At 39.7% G+C, this 24,523-nt stretch overlaps 1 protein-coding gene across 6 annotated transcripts in view; it reads left to right on the top strand.

Annotated features, from left to right (window-relative positions):
* UMAD1 (UBAP1-MVB12-associated (UMA) domain containing 1) overlaps positions 1-24,523 on the top strand; it is a 247,124-nt gene that overhangs the window by 183,534 nt on the left and 39,067 nt on the right. The window contains exons 5-7 of one of the 6 annotated variants that reach the window (XR_008558143.1): positions 705-758; positions 16,324-16,446; positions 18,254-19,160. The exons of 1 other annotated variant lie outside the window; for it this stretch is intronic. Coding sequence is in view for 4 of the 5 variants with exons in the window: in XM_054726481.1 (XP_054582456.1) it covers positions 18,254-18,278 (25 nt within the window). In the remaining variant the exon portion in view is untranslated. Of the gene's footprint in view, positions 1-704; positions 759-16,323; positions 16,535-18,253; positions 19,161-24,523 lie in introns of those variants that run through there. 4 more of the 6 variants (XM_054726483.1, XM_054726482.1, XM_054726481.1 and 1 more) reach the window with 4 other exon arrangements.

Here is a 24,523-nt window from a genome sequence, read left to right as displayed (position 1 = left end):
AAAGCCAAGTTTTTACACCTACAGGGTACACTGCACACCAACATGCTGTGTGGCATTGTTAGCTCAGTCATTTGAATAGGCCTTCTCAGGACCAAATAGAAATAAATGGATGCTGAACAGCAAACAGGCAGTTGGTCTCAGATAAAGCCTAAATACTCATTCTCTGTACGTCTCTCTGGCCTCATCCTTGTTTTGGATCTTCACGAGAATTTGTGTTTATCAGAATGTATTTCTGAGCATGGGACAGACTATCTAGTTTTCTATCTCGCACTATACCAGCCATAACCATCAGCTAACACAGCGGAAAGCAGTAACACTCAGCTTTCCTCTTCCTCTTGCAAGCGACGTAGCTCCTGTTTATGAGGCAGATCTAGAAGTTCCTACCTCACAGAGGTACTGGAGGTTCCTGACCCTAAGGATATGGGCAGCAGTAGAAATGAATATGATTAAGAGGATGGAATGATATGGGTAAGAATCTATAAAGAGCCAAAAGTAAATTGCATTTTAAAAATATGTCTATACTTCCATAATTAAATATAGACTTCCTCCTTGTTGTGCCTACTTTACAGCCTGAATTTAGATTTCTTCTTCTTATTGAATCTCTAAGGAAAAATGCTTGAATCCTTAGGCCAATGTTCCTCCACCTTGTAAAGCCCATGTGCCCCGCCATGTTTTTTCACTGTATGCTCTCTCTATTCCTCCAGCCAAGAAGATTGTTGACAGGTTTTCCTTTGTGTCTTCTGTTACAAAGACAAAAGGTAAATTGAATATGCGTTTTCAAAGTACAGCCACCACCCCATTTCCCTGAAGGATCTACGTTTTTATTAATGTTCTATCCGACTTGTACTTAGCACATAACAAATCCTCCATCAGGTTTTGTTGCATGAATGAGTGAACAGATGAAATAAATCATTAAGTTATCTATAAATGAGACTTTCCAAAAGCAAAGGAATAGAATTTCAAGATTTTGGTAGTTTTTCGGGCCCTAGTAAGTTCTCCCAATTGTCATGCAGTGTTTACACAGCTGAAAATAATGCTTAGTTTACCAAGCCTTTACAAATTGTGCCTTTGGTCTGTTTTGGGTATTCTCCATGTTTTTCAGGTTGTGTTTTCCTCTATCCATAATGACTATGTATGTCCTCATGATGAGTAAGAACGGATTCTAGACAATGCGGTGTATTTTGGTCCTGTGGACGAACTCATTTAAAGCTCTATCTAGCTGCCAAGTGTCCCTTATGTGTTCTTAGTTATATGTGCATATATTCCTGTGCCAGAATTTATTAATCCTATCTGACCTGTCCTTGAAAAGCTGTTTTCCTTTTTCATATGCTTTCCTTCAAGCACATGTAGGTATTTGAAATGACCTTGCTTTAGAAAAAAAAACACTTTTCCCCCCTAGGAACAGTAGTGCATGATTCTTTTAGTACCCTTCTACATCCTTACATTTCGTACTCGGCAGTTCTCTTCCCTGTCATATACATGTGTAGCTATTTCCCCACCAACTCCAGCTATAAACTTGCCCCTTCTCTTTAGAGTCAAGCTTCCTTTTGCTTTTCTTTGTTGTTTTTTTTAAATCCTCACCCGAGGATATTTTTCCCATTAATTATTTTTAGATTGGGTGGAAGGATGGAGGAGAGAGAGGGAGAGGAGAAAGAGGGAAGGGGGAAAAGAGAAAAGGGAGAGAGAGAGACATTGATGTGAAAGAGACACATTGACTGGGGATCAAACCGGCAACCCAGGTACATGGTCTTGTGCTCTTGACTGGGAATCGAACCCGAGGCCCTTTGGTGCATGTAGTGATACTAACCACTTGGCAACACTGGCCAGGGCTAGAATCAAGCTTCTGGAGAGAGTGGTCTATATTTGTGTCTCCATTTCCTTATTTTCCATTCACTCCTCCACCTACTGTAGTCGGACTTCCCATCCCTGGTTAGAACCTCCACTGAACTGGTTCATGCAGGAGCCATCTCCACCTAATCCCACTGCTGAGATTGTTTTCACCCTTGACTGCTGTGACTGCCTTTCTCAGCTTCATCCCATCCCCGACTGTTGGGGACTTCTTTTCCTTACTCCATTCCTAAAATGTCGGTGTGACCCGAATTCCATCTTTGGCTCTCCTCCCCTCTCTGCCTTCTCCCTGTACAGTCCTATTCATTCCTGTCTGCTACTACTGACATCCACACCGACCTCTCCCCCAGAACTCACTCAAGTTCCATGTCCATCACTAGCTCTGAGACATCTCACTTGACTCTCCTCTTAGTTTCTATCACAAACTGGGGTAGCTGCTGTTCTTATTTGCTCCACACTTTTTCTCATCTCCCCCCCACCCCCCCGCTCTGTTACTCCGCTTTTCTTTTGGGAGTTCCTCTGGCCCTGATGGGAAATAGGGAATTATTGTTACCATTGGGACAGACACATAACCTGACCTGGTCCCATCAGCATCCATCAACCTGAGCCCAGCGGTAAGGGGAAGGCAGCACCTTGTTTGCTGGCGTACTGCCGACAGCCATCCTTCCCTCATGTGCCAAGTCCTGGCCATATCATTTGAAGCCCTGGATGACCCAAGCAGGAAATCCAGGAGTCTAGCCATTTTTCCTTCATACTCACCTCCATACTCAATGGATGATAAACTTTTGATTAACTGTGTATCTTTCAAGGCTTGTCTCAAATGTGTGCTTCTGTCTCCATACCTACTGCCCTTACTTCAGTCCAGGTCTTTCTCATTTCTCCTAACGGATGTCCCTGCATCCAGTTTTGCCCCCCATCCCATCCATTCTCTATGCTAAAGCCAGAAGGAACTTGTTTGAAAACAGATTAAAATCTTCAAAAACTTTCTAGTATCTTCTGGAGAATCGAAACACCTTAAGGCAAATGGGGGCGCCCATGTGCCTCTCTAGCCTCACCTTGTGATATTCCTACTCATGTCCTCTGTGTTCTTGCCCTGTTGTGCCGTGCCCTGGTGAACATGCCGTACCTTCTCTCACCATTCTTACAGTCTGTTCTTTTTGCCTGGGATGCCCTGACCTTCCCTTCTTTCCCTTGTTATTGTTTGTTTGATTTCTCTGGTCACAGAACGCTTTTCTACTTTAGGAAATATTGTGAATATAAAATTTAGGATCACAATATGAAGCATTTCAATCCTCTCCAGCGTCAAACCAGCCCTCAGTGCTCTGCAGATGGGAAACCACTGCTGAGACCCACTAAAAGCAGTCAGAGGCTTTGCATGAACATTTACACCAAGAGCATCTGAATGCCCCTTTAAGTGCAAAACCACACCTACATTACACTTATGCAGCAACAATGCATTCAGACTGTTCTTATTCATCATTAGTAGCCACCTTGCATAAAACATCAGAAAAAAGGCAGAATGGAGCTCACAAAATCGGCTAAACAATAAACCTATCCTTGCAAAACACACTGTGATGGAAGAGACTTTCTTTTAAAGTAGTTTGTACACTACAGAAGCTGCGTCCATTCCAGCCACCTCAAGTGACCCTACCTGTGGCTAAATCCTTTTACAAGGTTTCATTCTGGTGCCACCTCCTCTGGGAAGCCTCTCCTTATTCCTCCTAAGCTGGGCTGGTTGTCCTTCCATGTTTCTCCAGCATCTTGTGTGCCCCTCTTTCAAGGCTCTTGACCCACAGCATTGTAACTATTTACTTGTCTACTTCGGAACTCTGTGAATGGATCCCTAAGTTCCCAGGCTTAACATGATACCACAGAGTGTGGGCTCAGTAAAAGGGTGTTGAAAGGGCAAATAATTGAATCGCCACTGATTCAAGGAAATATATAAGGTTCTTGTCCCATCTACATTAGAATTTGCCCTTGAGTCTGTGTTGGAAGCCATTAAAACAACCTTACATTACCTAAATGACCCCAAACTTATCTTGTATCCTAAATAATTTAGCTTCTTAAATTTTTTAAAAGTAGAAATGTACCTTTTGTTTGGTTAAGCTATATCAGTACTAATACAATAGACATATTTTGTATTTATTATAACCTTTTAGACAGTGCTGATTATGTCTTTAGATTAAGTTTGGGGGATATAAGTGACTATGAATCTATCTATTGTGACTTGAGCTTTATTTTTTGGTTTTCCTTAATGTACACATAGAGGGAACTTTCTTCTGCCTTCTAGTAAATCAACATTGATTAATGCTAATTAAATTACACCGCTTTTTTAAAAATTGTGGATTTGTATAGATTTAAATATGTACCATACAAATTGAATGCCTGATGTTTTAATGGGGTTATGACATGTTGTTTTTGTGTAACCTAACCTTACTGAAGGATTTAGAAATATTAACCCTTTTGATAGCAGTCTACAGTTTTGAAGGATCATTTTACTTTTGAGGGAAAACAAATAATAAACTATCATGCTGATTTTTTTCATGCAATCAAAGCAGGTTCTAAAATAATATTTAACTGATCCATTCATTTGGTAACCAGTTTACTGCATGAATTCAACTTTTTAATTTTTCTAATAGATTATGATTTTATACAAAATTAGTCAATCAAACTTGTAACCACTATGGTCACCACATTAATTATTGCAACCTCTAACGTTCCTCATTTTTATGGGTACTCTCTTCCCCCTAGGTGCAAAGATATACAATATTTTCAACAAAAGGGGAAACAATAGTAGCTAATCTCTTAAAACATTCATTTAGTCTATAAAAAGGTAAAAGAAAAAAATCCCTGTTTTATTGGTTCACACAATTCTGTCTTTCTCTTGTCTGAATAACAACTTGGAAACACTATATAACATCAAGAAGTAATAAAATCTTTCATTAGACAAGCTTTTTAGCAAAAATAGTCTCCAGAACTAAACTTGAAAGGAAGTTCGTAAGCTTTTTTATCGCCCTATTCTTGATGAAAACATTGTGTTAAATGGGTACTGAAGGTCGATAGTTCCTTTCTCTTCCCCCCTAACTGAAAGACCATCTGCTGAAACTCTCTCTACTTAGCTGAGGTGCACCACCCCAGTATTTTTAAGTGACTGTAAGATTCTACACTTGGCATTGTACACCTATCAGAGAGTGACTGCAGGAATCAAACCCTCGTTAAGCAAAGCAATTGTCTCCTGGGTGTAGGTTATTTCCATTCTGGCTTTTCTAGTGTTCCTGGAGGTACACTGGAGGCACCATTTCTCTCTGCATGTCATTGTGCTAAAAGCCTCATTTCCCAGTGCAGCCCATCACACCCTCCAGGTGGGAGACCCCTGGGCCTCCTGCTCTGGCTGTGCTGGAGGACAAAAGATGCTGTGTCCTTCCACCTGGGCCTGCTTCCTGAGAAATGTACCCAGTTGTCAGTCCTAAACGACTGACCAGCCGCACTCACCTAAAGGATCTTCGATGACAGTGGACGATTTGCTGTCACCACTGTCAGCAGAGGTGTAGTACCCTTTCCTCCTCCTCACTTCTTCCTTGCTCCCTGTTTCGGTGTGTTCTCAGCATACACACGCTCCAGACACCGGATCCTCTCCCAAATATGTATCTCCCACCAGTTAAAAAAGTTGGCCTGCTGTGCTCCTCTGCTAGGGACAGACCTGTTACCTCTCTGGACTATGCCTGCTTCTCGGAGATGGAAGTTCTGTGTTTTTCTCCCTGAGAGAACAGCACTTCCCCTGGTACGAGCCATAGCAGCCACAACACGGGGCTTTTGTTCTGTACTTTTGTGAATGAAACATTAGGTGCAAAGAGTGAAAGTCAACACTATTTACAACTCTGCAATTCCATGTGCAAGGTGGGAAGAAGAAATGGAAGGGAGGACATCAGTCTAACCATTTTCTTGTATCAGGAAAAAAACAGAGCTTTCCTCATGCCCCTAATAAATTTCCACTAAGAACATTCTGTTTAATTAAAATTCACATAATAAACCTACACTCCACATCCTAAACACTAAAGAAAGTCACATATAGAGCTAGGGCTAAAGAAATACATAGAGCTAGGTACAGTTAAATGCCTCACTAACATTTAATTCTTCTCAGTCACTGTAACCCAAACTCACTATTTCCCTGAGCTTAAGTAGATCCCAACTTAAATATACAGCCTTCCAGGCCTGTCTATCTGAAGTATTTGAGGATGTTTCCAGTGACAATGATCTTTGTCTGCTGGTTCTCAATTTAAAAGGGGGGGAAGGAGCTTATTTGCGGAGAATAGAGATCCATTTACTTTCCTAAGTTGTACTTTCTCATCTAACCTAAAACGTACACAGAGAAGTTAAAAAAAAAGTGATACCACTATACCTAATCAACAAGGATTCCACTGCCACTTCTCAGATCCCCACACCTTCCCTCGATGTATTCTGGCTTCAGTTGGCCTTTTTTTTTTAAATTTTTTCAAGTCCTCACCTGAGGATATGTTTTTATTGATTTTAGAGAGAGACGAATTGAGAGGGAGAGAGAGAGAAACATGTATGTGGGAGAGAAACATTATTTGGTTGCCTCCTGTATGCACCCTGACTGGGGATCGAACCTGCAACCTAGGTATGTGCCCTGAAGGGCAATCAAACCCACAACGTTTTTGATGTATAGGACGATGCTCCAACCAACTGAGCCACCTGGCCAGAGCCAGTCTGCCTTATTTTTTAGGATGAATCTCTTTCCTCAGAACGCTTTTTAAGGAAAAATTCTTTCATACATAACATTCATAGTACTAAAGTTGAAATATGGGATTTTTTTCACCCTTTACTATCATGTTTATAGTGCATTTTATCTACCAAAGTTATTTCATAACTTATGGAACTTATCTTAAATACGGCTCTTAGTAAGGATTTGAAAAACCCATCCAGTAAGTCCTCCTAAGGAGATGATAGAAAAATTCCCCCAAAATGCTTCCTGCTTGGAAAGTCAGCTAAGAGTTCAGTGTGAGGAAGTGACACCAAATGTTTGGCAGCTTGGGACGTGCTCCCGTCCAGGGGCTGCCCATGCGCAGAGCTGGCCGAGGGACCTGGCCAGGCCTCCGGAGCTCCTCCAGCCCCTCGGAATGCCAGGCCTGGGTGGGATCGGGGAGCAGGAAGAGGGGAAGCGGAAACTGTGGCTGATTTCATGCTCTCTGGCTTGCCTCCTGGACGCTAGGCATAGCGCAGAGATGCCCTGGCAGCAGTGGGAGCAGCTGGAGAGGTTAAGAAAGGCCTTTTGTCCCTGCCATTCACTAACAGGCCCGTTTTGGGTGACAGATGTAACATAGATGAGCAGGACTTCAGGCAAGTCCAGAATGATCTTATCGTTGAGTAGCAAGCTTCAGGTTTTGTTTGGCATTTTTTAGACAGAAATAGATTTTTTTAGACAGAATTTTTTTATTCCATGGATGTTTTGAAGACAGCTTCAGCCCCTCCTCCCAATAAAACACTTAACTTTCATTTTAATACATATCACTAAACACTGTTATGTATTTAGTTTACCTTTAAAGAAAGATCATTATTAAGAATGTCTACAAGGAAATCACGGAGAATAAACTCTCTCAAAATCTCATTTTATGGGCTGTTAGAAATAACCATATACTCCCCCCTCCCCTCAATCATTCTGGGAAAAATAATTGTGGCCAACGATGATGTGGAAAAACTTCAGCATTAAAAATAATGTGATAAGTAATCCAAAAGGGAAATTAATTTTCACTTGGAAGGTGTTCACGCTCACAAACACTGAAATAATGAGTAAACTGGCTCTCCTGAGACCATGCCAACTGTCCCCTGCTGCTCCGGGCGTCACGAGCCTCTCTTCCTGCCCTAACTTCTGATTCGGAATCAGGAGACTTGAATAGGAGGACATCTCTTCACGTAATTGGAAACAATCTACTGTACTATTAGACACCAACTTCTCCCACTAAGTCACTCAGAACTGACTGGTTTCCGTTATTAAGTGAAACTATTATTACCACTGAAAAAATAAAAATAATAATACAAGACAACTTAGAGTGCAAAGGATGTTTAAGTTGATAGTTTCTCATTCCACAGCCCTCTAGGGGCAGGTAATGTGATGGGGGACCCATTCACACCCAGACCCAGAGACCACCAGCTCCAGAGGGGATGGCTTTGTGGGAAATTTCAGGGCAATGAAAGATACCAGTGATTTCACTCTTAAACTTTATAGCAGATTTGAAAGTATGTGTAATATAAATAATTTAAATTCATGTACTGTCACATTCCATGTTATTTTAGAAAAGATAGAAGTTGAAAAGAAACTAAGGTTCTGAGCAACCCAATGAACGGATAATCATGAACTGAAAAGTTACAAGTTGACTCTGAGAATGCCAGTTACAGGCTGGGCTTGTTGAAACCACCTTTGTCCTTCCATGTCCCCTTCCCTCTAAATGGACTGAGTGTCTCATTCTATTTTAGAGGTGATACAGGCTCTGCCACTCCAAGCTCCACACCTTAATCCTCACCCATAAAATTCATGCATATCTTCATCTGTTAGTGTTTTTCAAGAGTAGTCACAGATGTGGCCCAGGCTGTGGACAGTTGTAGCAGAACAGATTTTTAAAAAGTTTGCAATCCCCTCAAAAAAAACTATCTGACAAATAGAGCTATATGCCACAGGTTTTTGGGGGGTTGGAGGCTGGGGGAATGGAGGTAGAGCATCAAAACCCGAATAGGAGAGAAAGCCAGGGAGAAAAATACAACCTGTAAGTACATCATCTTCCCTTGGTGAGCTAACATGGAAATAAAAATTAAAGGCACTAAAATGCCCCTGAGGAAAGCAAATCTATGAAAACTTTTAAAAGGGATATATAATGATTTATATGGCCATGACATCTAGAAAGAACTTTAAGAAACATCTCTCCACCCTGACATTCAAAATATCTAAAAACGAAGGTTAGGACATTAACCCAATTATTTTAACTTTAAAAATACTTCTCCTAAACAAAAGTAATGCAATAGAATATCAGACTGGATGTACAAAATGCTAAAGTTGCTTCTAGCAGCTATTCATAACTTCCTTGGAATGCTGGTGTATCAGCAGGTCTACTTCTAATCCTTTCCTCCCAGGTTCTCTGAGAGCAGGCTTCCCTAACACAAAATGACTCCTCTACTGACTGTGTATAGTTTTGCCCCTTGCTCTCCCTGAACTATGGTATTAATTTTGCATTAGCTAGTGACTGTTTATGTTGACAGATTTCCTGTAGACTATTGAAGAGCACTGCCCTCAAGGAATCCCACGTTTTCTCTTCATTGGTGTATTCTTGTAATTTATCATTTTAACCTATGAGTTTACTCAATGAAGAGATTATTTAAAAGCCTACTTGAGATACAGTTTAACATAGCTAATCCAGGTCATTATAATTTTTTTTTACCAGAAATTACTTGCTTTTGTGCATAAGTAAAAACAAATGTCCTATGTGTACAATTATTTTGATTTTAAAGGCCATACTTATTAGATAAAGACAAGCTTAGGATTCTGTAGTTCCCTTTAGCGATCACAAGCTATCTTCCTTATAGTCATGACTGTCTATATATTCAATTGTATTTATAATAGTTTTATATAGGCTTGGATTTATTTCTGTATATATGTGATTATATATGATTATATACAGTATATATCTAGACTTGGGTACAAATAGACATAAAATAAAACTACAGACCTTGTTATAATACAAACAATTACAGGTAGAATTTAATATAATATGTCTTAAAATCATGCCTAAAAAGTAGATTTATTGAAAAAACTGAATTGGATATAAAACATGGTTTCCAGTCACCCGTTTATCACAAATTGGGTAAGTTACTTAACCTTTTGGAGCCACAGTTTTCTTATTTGTAAACTTAAAATACACACACACACACAAACACAAAGATAAATACTTTACCCTTTAAATGGTAATAGGATACCTTGTGCTGGGAAAACTGAGGCAGAATTTTCAGCATGTACATTTCATTTATTGACCTTTACAGGTTAAGAAAAGGACTTCCACTTCCAGTAGCAATGCCGACAAGGTATTATACTGGAAACCAATTGGATACTATATTAAACATTTGGGTTTGGTGTTGGATTCCCTGGAACTGGGCAAAATAATCTCCAAGCCCTTTCCTCCTCTCTCTCACCCCCCAAAATAAAAAGGCACAAGCTGAGTCAACACTGGAGCTTGGAGCAACAAACAGATAAATATGTTGAGCAAGAAACAAAGGAGAGAAACTATATTATACTAAGAGATAATACCAGTAGGAAACTGAAGCTAGGGTTAACAGCAAGGAAGGGGAATTGAACTTGAGATGCTATATTAAGTCAGATTGGTAGTCTCCCCAGCTCCTCTCAGAACAAATCAAATCTCTATAAGAAAGCATCCTACGATATATCCCATCAGAGTCCTACAATTATCATTAGGCAAGTATTAGTTCAAAATTAAAGACATCAAGCACATGAGGAGGTAAGCCATCTATATTAGAACTGTCAGAAATAGAATAGCTGCTTATGAAGTACTTAAAGAAACAAAGTATGGAATCAGAAGAATGAGCAAGCAACAGAAAACTACCAGGGGTAATCAGGCAGTTCTGAAAAATAACTAAGTGGAATATCTATATGTAAAATACGTAAATGTTGAAAGAAAAGGATAAAACATGTTAAGAGGCAGATTAGCCACATGTGAAAATAGATTTAGTGAAGATATAAATGGATAAATTAACTAAAATATAATTCAGAAATAAAACACCTGGAAAATATAAGAATAATGCAAAACATTGAGGATAAAATGAGAAGGTCTAATAATGTTAAATGAGAGCCATAGAAGGAGAGAATCAAGCTAGTGATAACAGCTGAGAAATTTCCAGAAATGCTGAAAGCTATTAAACCACAATTTCAGAAAGCGTGCATACACACAAAAATCAATGCCTAGATATCACCTAGTAGTGATCTGCAGAGCACCAAAGACAAAGGTTTTTAAGGCACTTAGAGGAAAGACATCCCAAAGTAATGATCATTTTATGGATAGCAGACTGCTCAAGAATCACTGATACCACTGCATCGACCTATAACCTCTTCCCCTGTCCCATTTCCCTCTCTTCTCTGAGGCAGGAGCTCTCCTGTATGTTTACCCTTCCTTTTCAATATTCCAAATACTTTTATGATGTATGTATATATCCATAAGTATATTATTTCTACTTGCTTGTTTTTTTTTAATTATGTAAAAGAGATATCATAATATATCCAGCAGTCCCTCTTTATCTAGGGTTTCTCTTTCCAAGGTTTGTTACCCAGAGCCAACTGAAGTCTGAAATATTACCAGTAAATGGAAAATACCAGAATTCAACACTCATAAAATTTTAAATTGTGTGCTGTTCTGAGTAGTGTGATCAAATCTTGCCCTATCCTGCTCTGTCCTGTTAGGACATGAATCATCCCTTTGTTCAGCATATTCACTCTGTATGCCTTTAGGCTTTGAGTGACCATCTCTGTTAGTAGTTTGATTAGCAGAAACTTATGGGTACTTAGTTCATTTCCAGACTGTTTATTTATTTGTGTGTGTGTGTGTGTGTGTGTGTGTGTGTGTGTATGTAGGTGTTAGAGAGAGGAAGAGAGCACATTCACTAACTTTATTATTGTATTTTGTTATAATTGTCCTATTTTATGTGTTGTTATTCTCCTACTGTGCCTAATTTATAAATTAAACATTATTGTAGGAAAAAACATAGTATATAGGGTGAGGCAAAAGTAGGTTTACAGTTGTGAGTATGTGAAAGTTTATTCTTGTATTATTTATTTATTATTGTATTATTTTTCATATGAACAACCATAAACTTACTGTTGCCCCACCCTATATATAGGGATCATTATTTTTAATGGTTTCAGACTCTACTGGAGATCTTGGAATATATCCCTCCCAAGAATAAGGGGGTGGGACTCTTTTTTTTCATTCAACTTAAGATTTTTAAATATTCAACTCCATTGTTTTGTGTTATTACAGAACACTCATTTTAATATCATTATTTATATATAATTTACATATAATAAAGCATATATATAGTTCAACAGCTTTCAGTATATTTATAGAGTTGTTCTATCATCACTATCTTCTAATTTTATTCTCCCTCAAAAAGAAAGCTTATAGCCATTAGCAGTCATTCCCAACCCCCTTCTCCCCTCATCTTTCAATGCCCTTTGTCTCACCATCTCTGATCTGCAATTGCACCACTATTCTATGTCAGTTTTCCTTATATGTTTGGGCATATTCTCTATTATTTTTATTATTTATAATTTACATATGTTTTACTTAATATTTTGAATGTATCAAATATTATATAAAAAGATAAAAAAGACCTTTAAAATTTTAATAATGTAAATATACCAGCAAAAAGTCACTTACAAAGGAGGAAATCAGATAGACCCCAGACTTCCCCACACCACCCTCCAAACCAAACAGTGAAGCAGTGTCTATAAAGTTCTGAGGGGAAAAATGCATGACTTGAAAATTTTAAGCCCAATCAATCTCCTAGGATAAATGCAAGATGAGGTAGTACACATGAAATATAAAGAAATAAAAATCCATGAGCTTTTCTTGGAATGAAAAATAAACTAAAAACTACTGTATGATAAGTTTCTAAGCAAGCTGGATGAGAAAATCAACAACCTATGCAAGAATCAAGTGGAAATAAAGAATGATATAGCTACAATAAAAAATACAATGGAATGTTTCAACAGTAAACTAGAAGAAGCAGAGGCGAATTAGAAGACAGGGCAGAAAAACACACCCAATGGGAGGAGAGCCTAAAGAAGCTTTGGGACAACATGAAACAAAGTAACATATGTATAATAGGGGTGCCAGAAAGACAAGAAGAAGAGCAAGGAATAGAAAACCTATTTGAAAAAATAATGACAAAACTTCCCTGATTTGGGGAAGAAAAAAGTCACAAGCACAGAGAGTCCCAAACAAGATGAACACAAAAAGACCCACACCAAGACACATCGTAATCACAATGGCAAACGTTAATGACAAAGAGAGAATCTTAAAGGCTGCAAGAGAGAGACAAAGAGTTACCTACAAGAGATCTCCCATTTGATTATCAAATGATTTCTCAACAGAAACATACCAGGCCAGAAGGGAATGGAATGAAGTATACAAAGTGTTGCAAAGCAAGGGACTGAATCAAATAATACTCTAACCAGCAAGGCTATCATTCACAATTGAAGTGGAAATCAAGAGCTTCACAGACAAAAAAATGCTAAGGGAGTTTGTCACTATCAAGCCAGCAATGCAAGAAATGCTAAAGGGACTATTGTAAAAAGAAGAACTAAAAAGGGAAGAAGGAACACAGGCACAAAGAATAAAAATGGCTACAAACAAGTACCTATTAATAATAACCTTAAACATAAATGGATTAAATGCTCCAATCAAAAGACATCAAGTGGCTGAATGGATAAGAAAACATGACGCATATACCAGTATATGCTGTCTACAAGAGACCCACCTCAGAACAAGGAACTCACACAGACTGAGAGTGAAGGTATAGAAAAATATCTTTCAGGCAAATAGAAATGAAATAAAAGCTGGGGTAGCAATTCTTATATCTGATAAAATATGTAGACCTCAAAGTGAAGGCCATAATAAGAGAGAAGGAAGGCCACTTTATAATACTAAAGGGATCACTACAACATGAGGATATAACTCTGGTAAACATATATGCACACAATGTAGGAGCACCCAAATACATTAAAAAAACTTCTGGAAGATATCAAGGGAGAGATCAACAGCAATACAATCATAGTAGGGAACTTTAATACCCATTGACATCACTGGATAAATCCTCTAGACAAAAAATCAACAAACACAGCAATCCTAAATGACTCACTAAATCAGATGGACTTAATTGACCATCTTCAAAACATTTCACCCCAAAGCTACGGAATATACATTCTTCTCAAATGCACATGGGACATTTTCAAAGATAGACTACATATTGGGACACAGGCAAAGTCTCTCCAAATTTAAGAAGATCAAGCATCTTCTCAGAACAAAGTGGCATAATATTAGAAATATACTACAATAAAAATAATTTTAAAAATTCAAACACTTAGAGGCTAAATAGCAAGCTATGAAACAATGAATGGGTTACCAAAGAGATCAAAGAAGAAATTAAAAACATCCTGGAAACAAATGACAATGAAAACAACAATCCAAAATCTATGGGACACAGTGAAAGCAGTCATGAGAGGGAAGGCCATAGCATTACAGGCCTACCTAAAAAAGAAGAAAAACTGTTAATAAATTATCTAACTCTACAACTTAAAGAATTAGAAAGAGAGCAACAAGAAAAGCCCAGAATGAGCAGAAGGAAGGAGATAATAAAGATCAGAGCAGAAATAAATGACATAGAGACCAAAAAAACAATACAAAAGATCAACAAAACCAAGAGCTGATTCATTGAAAGGATAAACAAGATTGATGAACCCCCAGCCAGGCTCACCAAGAAGCAAAGTGAGTGGACCCAAATAAACAAAATCAGAAATGAAAGAGGTGAAATAACAATAGGCCCCACAGAAATACAAAGGATTGTAAAAAAAAATACCATAAACAACTCTATTCCACAAACTGGTCAACCTAGAAGAAATGAACATATTCCTTGATAAATCTGACCTTCCAAAACTCAATCAGGAATAATAAAAAAATCTGAGTAGGCCAATAACTATGGAGGAAATTGAAGCAGCAATCAAAAAACTTACAGCAAACAAAAGCCCTGGGCCAGATGGCTTCACAGGAGAGTTTTACCAAACATTCAAAGAACTAAAACCTATCCTCTTCACACAAAAGGGATCATTTACCTGAAATTCATTCAATTTCATGTGTGGGTCCCTTCTATTAAATTAAAATAAATTGCATACAGAAAAGTCTGCTTATCTAATGTAACCATTTGTAAGTTAACAAAAAGCATTTGTTTAAACAAGAAATCTGAAGAAATATACATATTTAATTTTTATTTTCATTGTGTACAGACATGAATTTTACCATTTTAACCATTTTTGGCGTACAGTTCTGTGACATTAATATATGCGCATTGTTGTGCAACTATCACCACTTTCCATCTCCAGAATTTTTTCATCTTCCCCAGCTGTGTATTTTAACATAAACCATATAAAGAATATTTGCCAATCTTTTGATTTGGGGCCAAGAATTTTTCTTTGAGAGTAGTCCTCTGATTGGAATTCCTCCTGGCCATCTTTTTTGCATGAATTACACCAATAATGAGCTCTCTAGGATTTCCGGTTTCAATTTCTTTAAAATGAAACAAGAACTGAAAAACATTTGGGAAAGAATCTCAATGTAGAATCCTCCTAGATCCCCTGCCCCCACCACCCGGTATTTTACCCCTAATTTGAAAACACATTTTGAATTACCTTATATTTACCAGTTTCCTAGCACACTCAATTTATTCTTTACAGAAGCAATTCATTCTTTTGCATTTGTAATTTATAAATTTGCATAAAATTTAATTAAGTTATATGATTTAAAGGTTTGGGTTTAAACAAGTTGATTTATGGTAAATATCCAGCTGAACTGATGCGAACAAAAGTGTAGGCCTGTGTAGAGAGCTGTTGAGTGAAATAATGTCACTTACAAAATAATCTGGCAAGTTTGATGTTATATTAAATTTTAAGACGTATGTATATGCCTGTGATGGTGAATTTGTGTGTCAACTTGACTAGGCCTAGGGGTACCCACACTTTTGGTCAAACACTATTCTGGGAGTGTCTGTGTGTTTTTGGATGAAATTTACATTAAAAAAAAATGAGTGGGTGGCACTGAAACCGGTTTGGCTCAGTGGATAGAGCGTCAGCCTGCGGACTGAAAGGTCCCAGGTTTGATTCCGGTCAAGGGCATGTACCTTGGTTGTAGGCACGTCCCCAGTGGGGGGTGTGCAGGAGGCAGCTGATGGATGTTTCTCTCTCATCGATGTTTCTAGCTCTCTATCCCTCTACCTTCCTTTCTGTAAAAAATCAATAAAATACATTTTTTTAAAAATGAGTGGGTAGATTGAATAAAGCAGATTGTCTGCTCTAATGTGGGTGGGCCTCATCCAATCAATTGAAGACGTGAATAAAACAAAAAGGCTAAATAAGGAGGACTCCTCTAGCTCTGTAGTCGGCAAACTATGGTTCTCGAGCCACATGCAGCTCTTTGGCCCCTTGAGTGTGGCTCTTCCACAAAATACCACGGCCTGGGCGAGTCTATTTTGAAAAAGTGGCATTAGAAGAAGTTTAAGTTTAAAAAATTTGGCTCTCAAAAGAAATTTCAATCCTTGTACTGTTGATATTTGGCTCTGTTGACTAATGAGTTTGCCGACCACTGCTCTAGCCTAACTGCTTTGAGCTAGACATTATTTTTTTTTTTTCAGACTTTGGACTTGAACTGAAACATCAGTTATTCTTGGGTATCCAGAGTGGAACTATCCATCAGCTCCCCTGGGTCTCTAACTTGCTGACTGCAGACCTTGGTACTTCTTAGCCTCCAAAATCATGTGAGCCAAGTCCTTATAATAAACCTCTTTCTTATGTGTACATCCTATTGGTTCTGCTCCTCTGGAGAATCCTGATACTACAAATAAAAGTGTTTAGTGCTCACTCTCTTTATCCTCTTATTTCTCCTTTTTTATCTTCTCTTCATCCTGTCTCTACTATCTCTCCTGATGACCAACTTCTCCCTTTGACTTTGTTCCGTGGTATTCATAAATTCTCAAGGGAACCATTTCTCTCCTTTTTCACTAACACTGTGCACTCTTTGCAGACAGGGAGAGGCTCTTCTTCACTTCCCTGTCCCCATCACCTAGCACAGTCCCACCCATCAATCATGGAGAAAGTTGCTGTATGAATAACTTTGAGACTGGAGATGGTGGTGATGTCTATGGGCTTAGTCACTGCTGTAAATGGAATCTGCAGTTTTCTAGTTCCTCCTACTCACCCAAGTTCTATCTCTTTCCCCATCATTTTTCTCTCTCAGCCCTATATCTTCTTGTAAAATATAGCTAGAGTAATGGTCGGCAAACCATGGCTCGCGAGCCACATGCGGCTCTTTGGCCCCTTGAGTGTGGCTCTTCCACAAAATACGTGTGGGCACGTACTTACAGTGCGATTGAAACTTCGTGGCCCATGCGCAGAAGCTGGTTTTTGGCCTGGGCGAGTCTATTTTGAAGTGGCGTTAGAACATTCAAGGGGCCAAAGAGCCGTATGCGGCTTGAGTCACGGTTTGCCGACCACTGAGCTAGAGGGTTATTGCCTTTATTCTGCAAACTCTAGGCGTCATTCTGTTCTTTGAGTGAGGTTAGGTCTTCCCTTTAACTGTGTTTCTAGAAAGTAATACTCTACACTAAGTCCTCACTTAACATCACCAATAGGTTCTGCAACTTTAAGCAAAATAGCATATAAGGAAACCAATTTTACCATAAACTAACTGATACAAACAAGAGTTAAGTTCCCATGGCATCTCATCAATGTTATATTGAAACAAGGTTGAATGAAATGACGTTTATCCGAGGACCGGCTTTGTATACTGTGGTTCTTAAACTTTACTGGACATCAGAATGACCTAAAGGGTTTCTTAAAACAAACTGCTGGGCCCCATCCTCAGGGCTTCTATTCAGCTGGTCTGCGTAGGGCTGGAGGGTCTGCATCTCTAATAAGCTTTCAGGTGATGCTGCACTGATGCTACTGGTCCAGAGCCTTCACTTTAGAGAATCACTAATCTGTACACCAAGAAGTACCAGCCCATTAGTTATCTAATTCCCTCCACTAAGGACAAAAAGGAAGAGATGTGTTCATTGTCTGGAACTTAACCATGAAATAAAAATAACAGGAAGAAAATGCATGTTTTGTTTTAAACCAAAAGTACAAAGGATTTTTCTTATAATCGTTCTTTAATTCAAATCATTCCATAGTCCATAAGTAAAGTTATGCTAAAACTGCTAAAAGAGAAAAGACTATTGATATTTCTATCAGAGTATATAAAAAGTTAATTATGGTGTGCACATCTTAAAGATCTCTTTGCCGTGTGAACTATCCCCAGAAATACTTGCCATAGAACTGAAATAGAAATGATTGTATGAGTAAATTAGCACCCACACTCCTTGCATGCATCATTTCATAGCTCAAGCCTTTTCTCTTTTCAGGGAATAATGGTTTTACATTTTACTTTGTGATGGCACTCTAATTGCTAAGTATAATAGGGACATTATGCTACAAAGTTAAAAGATTCCAAGTGAAAAGGTAAGTCAAATATAGTCATTTCATCCAGCTAAGGATTCTTTAAAGTGTGCTCCTCTTTTTTCCCAGCTATCTCCCAGTTCTGAACTCTTGATGGAATGATCAAGACAGAATATAACGGCAGAAGAAAAAAAAAAACCCTTTAAAGGATCCTGGGATTCATCTAGTCCAGGCATCTGCAACTATGACCCACTGGCCAACTCTGGCCTCACGCCTGTTTCTGTAAATAACATTTTAGTGGAAAACAAGCATGCCTGATTAAGTATTTGTAGAGCTGCTTTCACAATGAGGTCCAAGGCCAAAATATGTACTATCTCATCCTTTACCAAAAAGGTTTGCTGAGCCCTGCTCTAGTTCAACCTGACCACTCAGGAGGTGAGAAAACATATCCCATAGAGAGAACCAAGTACTAGTAGTTCAGGGCTATCCACTCAGACAAAGGAATACAGAACGCCAGGCATTGTCCTCAGCGGCTCCCGTAAGAACTCTGGTTCCCTGAGAGTCAAAGCCATCCTTCATGTATTAGTAGAGAAGCGGACGCTGCAGCAAGTTTGTATCTCATTACAATTTTCAAAGAGTCCTCCATATGACAAACCCAAAAAGAACAGTGTGACAGAAGTGTGCTTTGATGTTAGTCCAAAATGAATAAATGGCATTTTTTTCACACTTGTACAAAACACATGAGCAGCCTAACATTTAGGCCCAGTTTCTAATAATGGAAAAGTCCTTTTTCATTAATGAGAGAATCGTAAGGATCATCTTGTCTTTCAAAAAATATACTAATTATCTGTCATGAAATAGTATCCCCATTGTCCAGAGATTGTGCCTGATGGTGTGAATTCTTATTTTCTCAAGTTATTGGATTCACCAAATTGACAAAAGCATATAGGTGAGTGAGTGTGTGTGTGTTTGCATAGTATTTTATGTACTTTATACATGTGTCTAAAATAAAATGATATGATGATGCTAGGTGTCATTAGACTCCCAGTCTTTCTTCATTGTATGTTAAGGAAAAATATGATTATAAAAATGAACAAATATGTCTATTCTGTAAATAAACCCAAATTCCTGGTTTCAGGTAAGAGTGCAGCTGAGTACAATGAATTGAAAAGGATTTGAAGGTTGAATTAAAACGGAACCAAGCAGTCTGCATCCCAGAGCCCACGGGCATCCATGATTAACATTGCTTCAGTGAATCAGTGAGCTTCCAAGGGCAGGGCAGAGCTTGTACCTCCAGAGCCTAACACAACCAAGATGGAACTCTGGGAGAAGAGGAATCCAGAGGAAACTGAACAGAAGTAATCAAAGAAATCAGTTAAAAACTAGATGATGATATCACAGAAACCAAGGGAGGAGAAAGGAAGAGGAAGGAGGATATGGCCAAAATAACCAAATCCTAGTTTTTTAATTCTCACCCGAGGATATTTTTTCCACTGGTATTTTAGAGAGAGTGAGAGGAGAAGAGTGGAGGGAGGGGAGGAGGAGAGGCAGACAGACAGAGACATCAATTGGTTGCCTCCCACTCAAGCCCTGACCAGGCTCCAGATGGAACCTGCAAGGAGGTACATGCCCTTGACTGGGAATTGAAGCTGTGATCCTTTCATGCTTGGGCCAACACTCTAACCCAGGGGTCCTCAAACTTTTTAAACAGGGGGCCAGTTCACTGTCCCTCAGACCGTTGGAGGGCCGGACTATAGTTTAAAGAAAATTCCTATGCATACTGCACATATCTTATTTTGAAGTAAAAAAACAAAACGGCAAAAACACCCGCATGTGGCCCATGGGCCGTAGTTTGAGGATGCCTGCTCTAACCATTGAGAAACACTTGCCAGGGCTCCTGTTTCATTTTTAATAAGAACTAAGAATGATCCACTGGATTTGGCAATTATGATATCTCTCAACAGGGTCATCTAAAACTCTCCTAGGACCCGATATTTGGAGATCCCATTCCATATTATAGCAAACATTAAAATGTACCAAATTCCACATAAAATTTGTCTTGAGAAATGATGCCTTTGAAAATAGTACTAATTAAATTTTCTACTTTTTTGGTATTTAAGCCAATTACTTTCTCTGTAACTCTCATGTTATAGGTTCTTGTAAACCCAGAGGACTTAGGGTCTAATCAATGATGACTATATTCAGAGAGGGCTACAGTGGATCACAGAATAAGTAAGTGATGAAGAGAAGAGAGGAAATATGGACTTTTCCTTCACAAGTGTTAACTAGGAAAGCAAGAAAAGATAAAGAGAGGCAAAACAGCATAAAGTTCAGGGAGGGTATGATTTATTTAAAATTAGAGCTTTTCACACAGTTTGGAAGAAAAAAAGGGTTAATGATGCAGGAGAGACTAGGAATATTTGATCAAACTGCTACTGGAGGATATGGCAGAGAGCAAGGGATCCAGAACATAAGTAGCTTCACCTTCTTCTTTTTTTTTTAATTAATCCTCACTTGAGGATATTTTAACATTGATTTTTTAGAGAGAGAGGAAGAGAGAGAGAAATATCTATGTGAAAGAAACACATCAATTGTTTGCCTCCTACAGGAGCCCTGACCAGGGCCCTGGTGAGGGAGGAACCTACAATGGAGGTACGTGCCCTTGTCCAGAATCAAACCCAGGACCCTTTGGTCCACAGGCATCTACACAGTCCTCTACACAGAGGACTTTGGGATTATGTATGAAACACAGAGTTATTAACTGCTGTGACCTCCCACTGCCCCTCTTTGCTTACCCACTGAGCAAAACTGGCTAGGGCAGGATTCACCTTCTTGAAAGTCACTATTTCTCTGAGTCCAGATGGAAGAATAGAAGGATAAGTGGGTGGATAGGTGTCCTAGTAATAGCTAGCCTATCTAATAAAAGAGTAATATGCAAATTAACTATCACTCTGCTACACCCACAAACCACACCCACCAGCCAATCTGGAGCGAGTATGAAAATTAACCCAACCAAGATGGCTGCGGCCATGGAGCGAGCAGGAGGCTTGGGTTTCCCTGGCAATGGAGGAAGCCAAGTTTTCCGCACACCCTGGCCGGCCCAGGCCTCCACTCAAGTCTACAAAGTTTCAATTATAGAAGATAAATAAATCCCAACAAAAATGGCGGCAGCCACGGAGCTGGAGAGAGCAGAAGGCTTGAGTTGCCCCCGGCGATGGAGGATGCCAAGCTTCCACAGCCCTGGCCTGCCTTGGCCTCTGCTCAAGGCTACAAAGTTTCAATTATGGAAGATAAATAAATCCCAGATACCAGGGCCTCTGCTTGGGTCAACGGGAAGCGTGGCCAGCCTGCAAACCATCACAGGCCCCTCGCCCAGGCTGCCCCATGCCCCAAGGGAACCCCCACCCTGATCCAGGGCAAACCAGCTGGCCCCCACCCATGCACCCATGATTTCAGGGCAAACCAGCTGGCCCCCACCCATGCACCAGGCCTCTATCCTATCCAATAAAAGAGTAATATGCAAATTGACCATCACTCCAACACACAAGATGGCTGCCCCCATGTGGACACAAGATGGCCACCACAAGATGGCCAGCAGGGGAGGGCAGTTGGGAGGGACCAAGTCTGCAAGGGAGGGCAGTTGGGGGCGATCAGGCCAGCAGGGGAGGGCAGTTAGGGGTGACCAGGCTGGAAGAGGAGGGAAGTTGGGGGCAACCGGGCCTGCAGGGAAGGGCAGTTGGGGGGAACCCAGGTCTGCAGGGGAGAGCAGTTAGGGGCAATCAGGATGGCAGGGGAGCAGTTAGGCATCAATCAGGCTGGCAGAGGAGTGGTTAGGGGGTGATCAGGCTGGCAGGCAGAAGCGGTTAGGGGCAATCAGGAAGGCAGGCAAGCGAGCAGTTGGGAGCCACCAGTCCTGGATTGTGAGAGGGATGTCCAACCGCCCGTTTAAGCCTGATCTTACCGGTAGGATCGGGCCTAAATGGGCAGTCGGACATCCCTCAAGGGGTCCCTGATTGGAGAGGGTGCAGGCTGGGCTGAGGGTCACCCCCTGCGCCCTCCTCTCCCTCTCCTCCCCCGCTCCCTGTGCACGAATTTCCAAATAAGGAAACTGAAGTTTATTCTAGGAGTCTTGACCAGTTAATAACAGAGTTTACATTAGCTATTAGCCAGCTGAAGTGGTTAGCTAATAATTAGGACTGCTTTTCCGTGATCATCATAGTAAAAGTTTGGTATTCAAAATGTAATTATTCAGTGTGAAATATTCCATCCCCGCTCTCCCCATGGAGTAGACAAATGGTTCCAATAAGATGGAAGTGAATGGTATTCTACTGCAAAAAATGTTATTTTAGTTGTGGCTTTTTGTTGTTATTAGATGGTTGTAACTTTTAGAAATAGAAATGAAAACTCAAGTTAATAAAGGAGGTAGGAAGTTGTTTCATAAAAAATTTTGGGAGTAGGTCCCAAGTTTGGTGAGTGAGTTTATTGGGCTCGGGCATTGGATAAATTAGCTCATCTTTGAAGGTGTTACTTGAAGAGCCCAGCTAGGCCTTTTCCCTGAAGCATACAAAGTGAGAAAGCTCTGTGCCCTGAAGACAAGAGAGAAAAGGGGCCAGGGACTCCCAGGACTTTCAGAGGCCACTTCCAGAGAGGTGAAGAGAGATAGCCTTGCGCATGGTTGTTATTACAGCTCAGGTTTATTGTGAAAAAAGGTTACCAATTCTTTGCAAAGTGTGTATTCAGACACTAGGCCTTCTCTCCATTCAAATAAAATGACCAAATATGTAGGGGAGAAAAAACAAGAAAAATTAATCACTAAATGATAAGCATATAAAATTTGAGTCAAGGAAGTTCTATGATAGGACTTACCCACATCTACATTTCAAAGCTTACTTGCATGGGCAAGGGCTTCTAGGAATTTCATGACCAGATGCCCAATTGTAAATTTTCTAGAAAGAGAAAAATAAAAGCTGCAACAATAAATTGTGCTCTGGAGCACAATTAAATCTTCATTATTTTTATGATACTTCCTAGTACATTATGTATTATTCTAAAGCTTACAGAGAAGAGCAGTAATCTGCGTAATTTTTACCTAAAATGGAGACTTTTTGCTCAGTGGACCAAGGATGAGGGCAGCTCAGGGTTCTGGGGTTACATGGAATGGGACACTGGTTTTGTTTCTTTTGTTTGTCTTGTCTTTTGTGATTAGATTTAGGACTTAACTGCCAAAATAACAAGGACTTCCCTGTTGATGTCTTGGCTGAGTTCAACGAGTTTTGCAAACACAGGAAAAGCAGACTTGAGTATAGGCAGAAGGATGACTCAAAAAGGAAATGTCACTTCTTGCCCAAATAAGAGATGCATGTGGTTACGAAAATAAATATAAGGCTCAGATCATTGCAATTGCATTCATCGCTTTGGGGATTTGGGACTCCTCTAATATCTATAAATTAAGAACTGTTATTAACAACTTTATTAATAATAATAATCCCTTGAATTTTGTGTGTCATTTTACACATTACAAAGCGCTTTCACCTGTTATGACTTTGATGTTGACATGCACAGGGCAAGTGTAACTGTGCCCACTTAACAGTTGAGTCAACTGAAGCTGCAAATGTCCAGGCCTCTTTCCACAGACAACACTAAGGTCCTGTTAGCAGTCCCTCTGTGATGAAGAACAACTTCTCTGCTCAAGTAAGTTGTAGTGCGATTGTCTTCAATGTGCGATTCTTCCAGTGCGATTGTCATTAATATAAATGTTGACTGGAGATGTGCCCATCCTGCCCTGTGTGATTGTCATTAATATAAATGTGCCCATCCTGCCCTGAAAACATAGGAAGTGTCCCAGTGACATATCTTTAGGAAATTCAAGTAGGCTACCTTTTTCTAACAACGAAGATTGCAATAAATTAAGGAGAGTACAGATTAAATATATGTTTTCAGTTGATGGTAGGAACTTAAAGAGAATCCTAATTAGTGAATTTGTTAGTGGCTTGTCCCACTTTGCTGGATGCCCAGTTATCAATGCCCATGAGTTTCAGCCTTGGGCCATAACATTTCCCTGTTTCTCCAACAGCCATTTTCATTCATACTTGAGCTAAGGTTACCCAAGTTGCACAGTGCACTTTGGCCAGCGTGGTGGAGGTTCTGAGTATCTGCAGACCAGTGCTCCTTAAGAATTTGTAAAATCCTCTCTGCATGCCAGCTGGTGTGCCCCTGTAAGCCCCCATTTACATATGGTACATTACTCAACAAGAGAGGTTTTTCTTTCTGTTTCACCACACACGCAGGTGCACAATCATTCCATGAGAGCTCTCATAAATTACCCCCCAAGGTCCAAGGACTGAAAAAATCGATTTTTCATAAAGATAATGAAAAACCACAATATTTGTACTTTTTTTT

The sequence above is a fragment of the Eptesicus fuscus genome, chromosome 14 (genome assembly GCF_027574615.1).
Source record: "Eptesicus fuscus isolate TK198812 chromosome 14, DD_ASM_mEF_20220401, whole genome shotgun sequence".
Taxonomy (NCBI): domain Eukaryota; kingdom Metazoa; phylum Chordata; class Mammalia; order Chiroptera; family Vespertilionidae; genus Eptesicus; species Eptesicus fuscus.
The sequence above is the reverse complement of the archived record's forward strand: the minus strand, read 5'-3'. Positions and strand labels throughout refer to the sequence as shown.